This window comes from Amia ocellicauda, chromosome 7 (assembly GCF_036373705.1).
Source record: "Amia ocellicauda isolate fAmiCal2 chromosome 7, fAmiCal2.hap1, whole genome shotgun sequence".
In the NCBI taxonomy this organism is placed as follows: domain Eukaryota; kingdom Metazoa; phylum Chordata; class Actinopteri; order Amiiformes; family Amiidae; genus Amia; species Amia ocellicauda.
Window position 1 is genome coordinate 27,074,200 of NC_089856.1, and position 10,723 is coordinate 27,084,922.

The 10,723-nt window shown below is 39.1% G+C and overlaps 1 protein-coding gene across 1 annotated transcript; it reads left to right on the forward strand.

Moving 5' to 3' along the window:
* The first annotated feature begins 514 nt into the window (after positions 1 to 514).
* Positions 515 to 5,797, forward strand: LOC136753109 (apolipoprotein D). The gene is made up of 5 exons (XM_066708955.1): positions 515 to 605; positions 1,800 to 1,917; positions 2,382 to 2,503; positions 3,256 to 3,341; positions 4,877 to 5,797. Exons 2-5 carry the CDS (start codon positions 1,816 to 1,818, stop codon positions 5,107 to 5,109), a joined length of 543 nt encoding a protein of 180 aa, XP_066565052.1. The 5' UTR covers positions 515 to 605; positions 1,800 to 1,815; the 3' UTR covers positions 5,110 to 5,797.
* Positions 5,798 to 10,723: the final 4,926 nt, after the last annotated feature.

The window sequence follows — 10,723 nt, forward strand, 5'->3', positions numbered from 1 at the left end:
CATGAGTATAAACTATTGTTTACACTAGGTTGCTATATTTATAATCTGTTGCTAAAACAACTATTACAACTGACTTCTTGTGTTAAGCTACTTTTCTCCCGCCCCATTGGTGCTATACAAATACATTATTATTATTATTATTATTATTATTATTATTATTATTATTATTATTATTATTAATTCATTAATTTGATCAAATGGCGGGGCTGCTGCTGTTCTAGCTATTATACCATTTATATTATAATCTAGGCTTCAGATAAAGATGGGATGTTGTGTTGTGTATAACTCTTACAGCAGTTTACACAGTGTGTGTTGTGTAGCACTCTGACAATAGTACTACATGAGTGTACAGCAATATCTGTGATGCAGCTGGTGGTATTATTAGGGGCTGGCGTGTGAAGGTGCGCGTCGGTGGACCATTTGTGGTGGGCCGGTCTGGGTCAAAGTCCAGGGCCGTTTTTCAGTCCCAATGCGTCCCTGCTGGGACCTGTCAAAGCTTCTTGTGTAACTGGATCCAGGGCGGTGTAGACCAGTGTGCCGCCTCTCCCTCTTCTTATAAATACAGGACGATTTCCTGCTTCTCATCAGAAACAACCTGCTATAAGGTAAGGTGTTCTTTGACACTTTACTATACCATCCCAGGGTTTTCTTTAGCATTAGATTATTGTTAAGGATCCGTGAATGTGTGTTTGGTGCTTTACTGTATGATAATGTAGCTTAAAATAAACGTTTGGTCAAGTGCGATAGTCTTTCATATTCTCCATGTTCACATTAATGACCACAAGAAGCAATACTAATTTGCATTTTTATTTTAATATTAAGACGCAACGATTGTATCTGTATGTTCTTAAATTGCTGCGAACACCCAGTCCGAGGTATTTGGTAGCGAAAATGATATCAAGAATACACTTTAAAAACTAATTTGAAATACCATATATATATGGTAATTATCCAAAGCAAAAGCATCAGTTGAGTAATCCATCATTGTCTTCCAGTAAATGTATATATGCTGTAATTTACTCTTGGGTAGATTCACTGTAATCTCTGGAATAATCATAGACGTTTGTTAATACTTTTAAGAGCATATCTTTCCTGTTAAACCATTTGAAGGTAAAACATAAACTTACGTTTCTTTATAGCTTAAGTAAAAATAAGTCGATACAGTTTTAGGTGTGTATTTTAAGTCCTTTATTATTCTTGGGACAACAAACCAACAACAAAAACAAAAACAAAATTATCAGGTCACCATCAGAGAATAAATGACTGGAAAGGAATCAGTGGTGCCCAGCTAAGGGAAATGGAAACACAGTTTTACTTTTATGGCCTCTGTTGTGGCTAGAAGGACACTACCTTCCTTTTCAAAGCCACGGTAGCCAACTACAGGAACCTCACATTAAGTGGCCTTTCACCTAAAGTATGACAGTATCAGCCAATCAATGATAAATAATTGGAACTATGTGCAGAATTATTAGAATCACTCACATCACATTGGAAGAGTGATATGAAGAGACCGGTGGTGCTCATCTGAAGATCAAAAATAAGTTTTAGTTTCGAGCATCTCGATGAGTTCCTGGTTTGGATCTTGATTAGTGACTAGTGGCAGGGATGTGTTGTGGGGTTGTTGTGTTGTGGGGTTGGCATGGTAAGTTGTGGTATTGTCGTCTTGTTCATTTTTTGAGAGGATTTATTTTATTTATTATCGTCCCGAGAGATTTCCTTTTATTTTTTAGCCATGTCTTGCCAAGACGCTCCAAGTCCAAGAGGCCCGTAACAACATGATGTTGGTTTCTGTTTTTTAGAAAGAAGACCATAACCATGAAGACCCTGTTTGTTGTCCTGCTGTCTGTGGTGCTTTTAATCAGTTTCTCAGGATGCTGCCAAATGCCTCCTGTTCAGCAGAACTTCGATCTTAACAGGGTACGATTCAATTATCAGAGAAACAAAACCACACTAATACAAGTTTGTAAACATTAAGGGGGGTGAGGTGTGCCATGGTAACAATAACTGACAAAAGTTTAATTCAGTTGTCAGACAATGTAATTGTTCCAGAAAATGTGCTCTTCTTTCCATTAGTAGCTTATGTTTTAGAGCGGCATGCTGAGATTTGTACATTTCCTACAGGAAATTACCTTTTTATATTTTTTACTGTGTATGGAGTGACGTGACATATTCAAATTGTTGTCTCTCTGTGTGCAACCATGTGTAATGTATGTTGAAAATCTGGTTTATCAAGTGTGTTATTAAATGTTTCACATAGTTTTCTCATGTACAAGAGATCACAAGGCATTCTTTCTGTGCGTTGAGGCACTCCCAAGCAAAAAACATTTTAATTCAGAACGGGTTCATATGTCTATTTCATTACTTTTTACATCATTTTCCAGTACCTTGGAAAATGGTATGAGATTGAGAAACTGCCGGCATACTTTGAAAAGGGAAACTGCATTCAAGCTAATTATTCCCTTCGAGATGATGGTACCATTAAAGTTTTGAATGAGGAAATGTTGTAAGTATCTTTGTTCCAAAATAATCAAAGCAAAACGAATATGTGTCCAATATATACAATATTTGTAATAGAATACAATATAAATATATAAACACATAAAAATGTGAGTTCTATGTATGGGTTAGTTCTTTCTGAATGGTCTAAAGCAGAGTTTTTTCTTTGTTTGTTTTTTTATAACCCTGGCCCTGTATCTTTTACTTTAAATTACTAAGGCTTAATTAAATACATAAAATTAACTATTTTGGTTAGAATATACCACTTACTCTGTACTGAATGCTAAGTTTCAGAATGCGCCTATGCCTAGACATATTATTTAAATTAAGGGATGTCTGAAATGTAAGCAACTCAGGCAACATGATCTATTCTTGGTCTCTTAAGAGTTTGATACAACTTTCTTCCCTATATCTGAACATCATTAATCTATAACCTATCGGGAATTGTTCAAGAGTGTATTAAACAAGTTGAAGTTCTACTGAAGTGAGTTCTGTTTTCCACATTTATTCACAAAACTCTATGTTGAACATGCTGAACAACAAAATGAAGAAAAAAATGAAAAAATACTCAGACTAAGATATCATATGTGGCTAGATAAAAATGAAAACAGTATGTATGCCTCAATGCCATAAAGTAGCACTACAAAGTAATAACATTTGTATGTGCAATAATATATAGGATATTATGACCAGTTTCATAAGCACTCTAATAGTGTTTCTGTTTTGAGTGTGTAATTCGTGTATGCACTTTTTGTATAGGGATGGTGAAATGCAATCAATTGAAGGCACAGCTATTGTGAAAGATTCTGAGCAGCCTGCCAAACTGGGTGTCAGCTTCTTCTTTTGTAAGTACTAGAAATATCTTTGCTCTGCCTTAATATTCAATTCTTGTATCTTGGCATCTTCCATTCTACAAATTGTACCCTTCCCCCATCCTCCCCTGCATGTTGACAGTATCCACATTTCCTCATCTCTGAATTTTATTTGCTCACGGGGTTAGATAGGAGTCTCTTTTTGCTCACTACAATAGACATATACACTCACCTAAAGGATTATTAGGAACACCTGTTCAATTTCTCATTAATGCAATTATCTAATCAACCAATCACATGGCAGTTGCTTCAATGCATTTAGGGGTGTGGTCCTGGTCAAGACAATCTCCTGAACTCCAAACTGAATGTCTGAATGGGAAAGAAAGGTGAATTAAGCAATTTTGAGCGTGGCATGGTTGTTGGTGCCAGACGGGCCGGTCTGAGTATTTCACAAATCTGCTCAGTTACTGGGATTTTCACGCACAACCATTTCTAGGGTTTACAAAGAATGGTGTGAAAAGGGAAAAACATCCAGTATGCGGCAGTCCTGTGGGCGAAAATGCCTTGTTGATGCTAGAGGTCAGAGGAGAATGGGCTGACTGATTCAAGCTGATAGAAGAGCAACTTTGACTGAAATAACCACTCGTTACAACCGAGGTATGCAGCAAAGCATTTGTGAAGCCACAACACGTACAACCTTGAGGCAGATGGGCTACAACAACAGAAGACCCCACCGGGTACCACTCATCTCCACTACAAATAGGAAAAAGAGGCTACAATTTGCACAAGCTCACCAAAATTGGACAGTTGAAGACTGGAAAAATGTTGCCTGGTCTGATGAGTCTCGATTTCTGTTGAGACATTCAGATGGTAGAGTCAGAATTTGGCGTAAACAGAATGAGAACATGGATCCATCATGCCTTGTTACCACTGTGCAGGCTGGTGGTGGTGGTGTAATGGTGTGGGGGATGTTTTCTTGGCACACTTTAGGCCCCTTAGTGCCAATTGGGCATCGTTTAAATGCCACGGCCTACCTGAGCATTGTTTCTGACCATGTCCATCCCTTTATGACCACCATGTACCCATCCTCTGATGGCTACTCCCAGCAGGATAATGCACCATGTCACAAAGGTCGAATCATTTCAAATTGGTTTCTTGACCATGACAATGAGTTCACTGTACTAAACTGGCCCCCACAGTCACCAGATCTCAACCCAATAGAGCATCTTTGGGATGTGGTGGAACGGGAGCTTCGTGCCCTGGATGTGCATCCCACAAATCTCCATCAACTGCAAGATGCTATCCTATCAATATGGGCCAACATTTCTAAAGAATGCTTTCAGCACCTTGTTGAATCAATGCCACGTAGAATTAAGGCAGTTCTGAAGGCGAAAGGGGGTCAAACACAGTATTAGTATGGTGTTCCTAATAATCCTTTAGGTGAGTGTACATCACACTAAAGGAGATCAACAATATTATAAATCATTTAAAAATATTCCAGATTGGAACTGGAATTGAATTTGAAGTTACCCTACCTCTGGTTAACTATTAATATTTTTGTCTTTCAGGGCAGCCATACATTCCCTACTGGGTTCTATCTACTGACTATGACAGTTTTGCACTAGTCTACACATGTGTTGATATGACATTTTTCCACGCAGAGTACGCCTGGATCTTCAGTCGTTCTCGTACTCTCCCAAATTCAACAGTCGAGAGTCTCAAAGAACAGTTTACCTCCAATGGCATTGATATCAGTAAAATGAGTGCAACTGTGCAAACAGGCTGTACTAATGAGATTTAAATTACAGGAAGGGAAATAATTTAGCCTCCTTCTTCACAAGAAAAGTGTAAACTGTGCTCACAAAATCATTAAGTGCCTTAGAGTTATGCTTTGTAAATGGAAACTATATCCATATGTTTTCTGCTGCACTTTATCTTTGTACAGATAGAGGAAATTATTAGATTAGATGAAACCATGGATCTATGTGTATGAATAAAATACCAACTGGTATACAATAGTCTGAATTGTACTTTCTGAATTAATTCCAAGTGACGTCTGCAATTGTGCTGTAATACATTAACCTTTATTTTTACATTTACTATAACACTACTTTTATTTAAAATTCTCTCTCAATTAACGTGTGGTAATTAACTCATAGAAAGAGAGTTATGTCTGTTGTCAAAACACCCAAGCAGCTTTGGATTCTGGGCTGGGCTTATAACAGAAATTGATTCTTGATCAATATATCATTACACAAATTTTGTTTGCTAAAATGTTATGGGACAAATAAATATCTGATAGTGTTTAAAACCCAGTCAACCTTGAGCATTTACAGTCAGGAAGAATAGAAAAAGGCTTGAATGAGGCTACATGTCTTTAGAAGGATGAAATTTAGGATATTCCTAAATGTATACATTTACTGAAGAACCTTTTTATTAGTAACTCTTTGAAGATAAACTGTATTGTAACTTATAAAAAATATCTTCTATCATGCTTCCAGTCTTCTTTTGGCATAACAGACATCAGAACAACTATACCTAAACTCAGTTCCAGTGTGCTGCAATATTCAGATCTGTAATGTGTCCTTCTACAACATGTATACAGATTAAACAATACAAATGTAAGAGCAAGACACACACTGGTGACTGTAATATTTTAATTGCCTTTTTACATGTTCTCCTTGTTACAGTTCTCAATTGAAAAAAAATGCTTTCTTAGAGATCAGTAGTTACATAAAAGGTCATGGGACTATAGATGCTCTGGAATAGACCACAAACTGTTACAATGACAAAATATCGCATTGCAAGTCCTGTCCACACATCCACATAATAAAGCAAATAACAGGAAAAAGCCTTTTGCATTATACAAATTGAAAGAAAAAAAGTCACACCTGTATATGTTAAATTATTAATTTGTTTATTTATCTTACTAATTGTAAAATAATAAAGCAATAAACATAAGGGATCAATCACAAGCAACCAGTCTTTGTGTTTTTCTCAGAGCTGTGTTGGTTTTAGGATGCAGTTAAACACAATGCACAACTGAAAATCGTATTGTCTGGAGAACTTTGCAATGCAGCTGCAGAGATGTGTAGAAACAAAACCTATTCTAACACTAAGTGGCCTCTGTGGGAGTTTGTTTTTTATGGACATTAAGGAAAGTTTCCCCCTTAAATTGGATTACTAAGATAATGAAATTATCCTTCTATGCAAATGCTAGAGCAGTCCTCCTCCTTGGTACAGCGCTGTCTTCCAGCTAGATGGTGTTACGCTTCCCCCACCTCAGGAGCCAGATGTCCCGATGGTTCAAACAGCTCCCCCAGGTCGCACATAAAGTCCTGAGGTCTCTGGGTGGGCCACCTGGCTTGCTGGCCCCTTCTGGGTGAGGGCCAGTCCTCCTCCTACCCCTTGCTACCTGAATCCAGAGGCTGCGCTGGCTCGCTGGGCCCCTCAGGGTCCAGGGAGGGGCCCAGCTCCACTCAGGGCCGGTACGGAGCCATCCGGTCCCAGTGTAGCACCACTACCGCCCCCAGGTTTTTAGTCAGACCCGATAACACACCTCCGCCACTGAGTCCAACACCTCACAGGGGTCCTCCTAAAATGAAGTCAGTTTTGGGGAGAGCCCCTTATGCCGCTGGGGTCCATACGTGGCAGAGCGGGTTGTATTGGTGTACCTGTATGAGGTGGTCTCGGGCGAAGGTGTGAATCCAACGCATGTGCTCCTGGAGCTCCCACTCAGCATCCCCAGTTAAAGGGAGCCACTGGAGAATCTTGGAGGCGCCAAAGCCACCCCTGGTACAGGCCCCACCCCTTACCACCAAAGTGTCCCAGTGGGCACAGAGCTCCCTGACTTCTTGGGGATGGGTGGCGAGCTCTGCCCAATCTCGGGATCCTCTGCCTGCTGGCAAGCCAACTTCTCCAGTATCACTCCCAGTGGTTCCTCCACAGATTCAAGGCACCCATTACCTGAGGCAGCAAAGCAACCCCAAAACGTCACTGAGCCTCTTGTATGTTTCAATGTGGGGATGGTGTTCTTTTCTTTGAAAGCTTCATTTATTTTCCTGTAAACATGGAGTTGTTATGATTTACCAAAAAGCTCTACTTTTGTTTTGTCTGTCCAAAGGACATTCTCTCAGAAAGACTGTGGCTTGTCCACATGTATTTTGGCAGACTCCAGTTGGGCTTTTTTGTGTTCTTCTACAATGAAGCTCATTTTCATTCAGACAGCGACAGATGGTGTGACTTGAAACTGTTGCACCTTGAGCTTGAATGTTGGCTTGGATCTGTTTTGAAGTTTTCCTTGGTTCTTTCTCCACCATTTGAAAAATCCTTCTTTTCATTCTTGGGTCAATTTTCCTCTTGTGGCCATGTCCAGGGATGTTGGCTACAGTCCCATGAACTTCTTAATAATATTGGCAACAGTGCTCACAGGAACATCAAGCTCTTTAGAGATGGTCATGTAGGACCATGCTTGGCTATTATCTTCTTTCAAACCTCCTTAGACACTCTCTGGTTTTCCTTATTTTTTCCATGTTCAGTGTGATACACACAGCGACACAAAACAGCAGAGTGAGTAATTGTCTTAATTTAAACTGACTGAATGAGTGATAATACGACACCTGTGATACTAATTAAAAGAGAATGGTCTGCGTGAGGTATCTACAATGTAATGAAAGCTTATATATACACTCACCTAAAGGATTATTAGGAACACCTATTCAATTTCTCATTAATGCAATTATCTAACCAACCAATCACATGGCAGTTGCTTCAATGCATTTAGGGGTGTGGTCCTGGTCAAGACAATCTCCTGAACTCCAAACTGAATGTCTGAATGGGAAAGAAAGGTGATTTAAGCAATTTTGAGCGTGGCATGGTTGTTGATGCCAGACGGGCCGGTCTGAGTATTTCACAATCTGCTCAGTTACTGGGATTTTCACACACAACCATTTCTAGGGTTTACAAAGAATGGTGTGAAAAGGGAAAAACATCCAGTATGCGGCAGTCCTGTGGGCGAAAATGCCTTGTTGATGCTAGAGGTCAGAGGAGAATGGGCCGACTGATTCAAGCTGATAGAAGAGCAACTTTGACTGAAATAACCTCTCGTTACAACCGAGGTATGCAGCAAAGCATTTGTGAAGCCACAACACGTACAACCTTGAGGCGGATGGGCTACAACAGCAGAAGACCCCACCGGGTACCACTCATCTCCACTACAAATAGGAAAAAGGCTACAATTTGCACAACCTCACCAAAATTGGACAGTTGAAGACTGGAAAAATGTTGCCTGGTCTGATGAGTCTCGATTTCTGTTGAGACATTCAGTGGGTAGAGTCAGAATTTGGCATAAACAGAATGAGAACATGGATCCATCATGCCTTGTTACCACTGTGCAGGCTGGTGGTGGTGGTGTAATGGTGTGGGGGATGTTTTCTTGGCACACTTTAGGCCCCTTAGTGCCAATTGGGCATCGTTTAAATGCCACGGCCTACCTGAGCATTGTTTCTGACCATGTCCATCCCTTTATGACCACCATGTACCCATCCTCTGATGGCTACTTCCAGCAGGATAATGCACCATGTCACAAAGGTCGAATACTTTCAAATTGGTTTCTTGAACATGACAATGAGTTCACTGTACTAAACTGGCCCCCACAGTCACCAGATCTCAACCCAATAGAGCATCTTTGGGATGTGGTGGAACGGGAGCTTCGTGCCCTGGATGTGCATCCCACAAATCTCCATCAACTGCAAGATGCTATCCTATCAATATGGGCCAACATTTCTAAAGAATGCTTTCAGCACCTTGTTGAATCAATGCCACGTAGAATTAAGGCAGTTCTGAAGGCGAAAGGGGGTCAAACACAGTATTAGTATGGTGTTCCTAATAATCCTTTAGGTGAGTGTATATATAAATACAATTAAATGTACTCATATAATACTTTTTGTGTCCCATTTTGGTGCATATTTAAATTATTCACACACAATTGCTGATGCAAAACAAATAAAGCATTAAAACCTTTCACAATATGCGTGTGTTTCTGTCTACGGATTACATCATTGTGCATTTAATGTACTTTTCTCTACATGTTCCTCGCACATTTGTGGAAGATATTTTTACTCGCACTGAAAGAACAAAGCAAACAAACTTCTCACATTCTCGCTCTCGCTCTCTACACCCACAGCACTGGCGTCTGAGCCGCTCGCTCTACGGCTTAATCAAATGCAACAACAAACACAATCAAACTCAAACGCGGATGAGTTGAAAACTAAATGTATATTACAAAATGTAATTGACATAAAAATCAAGTGGATGAAGAAATAGAAAATGGGCCGGATTAAATCAAAACTTTGACCCACCCGCTTATACCAAACTACAAACCTGTATATTATAGAGGTTATATTTGTGATTAGAAGAAAGTGGCATCTTACTGAAAATGAAGCCGCAACTGAGCACAGTTCTGTAGTTTTCTATTAGCGTGTAGGTCAAACTTTTGTTTTTGTTTTTTCATCTTAATAAATTACTTTTATTAGTCTACAAAGAAAAAAAATCTGATCAAATTTGTTCAAAACACATAGGATATGAAATGTGAATCTTATCAATAATTACGAAGGTAATGTGTTTTTATTATACGAGGTGGAAGTATGGACGAGGTGGGTTTCTGACAGGTGATATTTCTGACATAATTGTAAATTACCACCGAGAACGGGAAATTCAATTGAAAGAAAAACGTGGGATACGCATATTTTGAAAATGCAAAGATTGCACGGTTTGATACATGCAAACACAATCACCCACTCAAATCAATTTGTAAACGGTTTGTACAAAATGTTTATACAGGTATATACAAATATTGCATACGCTTCAGGATATAATCTTTATGTTTCAGTATTTCCACTAAAACGAGACACTTGAATCGATTAATTTTATAAATTATATATATAATCTTCTGAGCAGTGTGGACAAGGCTGTGCTTTAGATAATTATTATTATATTAATATTGTTATTAATGTTTTACAGGTTGGTTGACAATAGTACAATATGAACCATAAAGGGGTCAATATCAGTGTTAGGTGGACCTTTGCATTGAAAATGACAGTGCTCTTTAATCTCACAGGTAAATATTTAGGTTGTTTGCCATCATTTAAAAATATTATCAAGTTGTATTTGTTCAAATATATTTATAATTTGATTTATTCTTCACAATAATACTTTGACTAGGGGACTGATGAGGATTGACTGATGAAACAGACAATGTTGTTATTCGCTGTCAGTTCTCCAGGCAGGGCCCAGTGAAGGGTTGGCAGTGGCAGCTGTTGACTCCATTACCAATGTGGTGACTGGAGATCAGATCCTATTTCCTGTAACACCTGAGGGGAACAAAAGCTTTGCTGTGGACTTCTGCTTTAAATCTA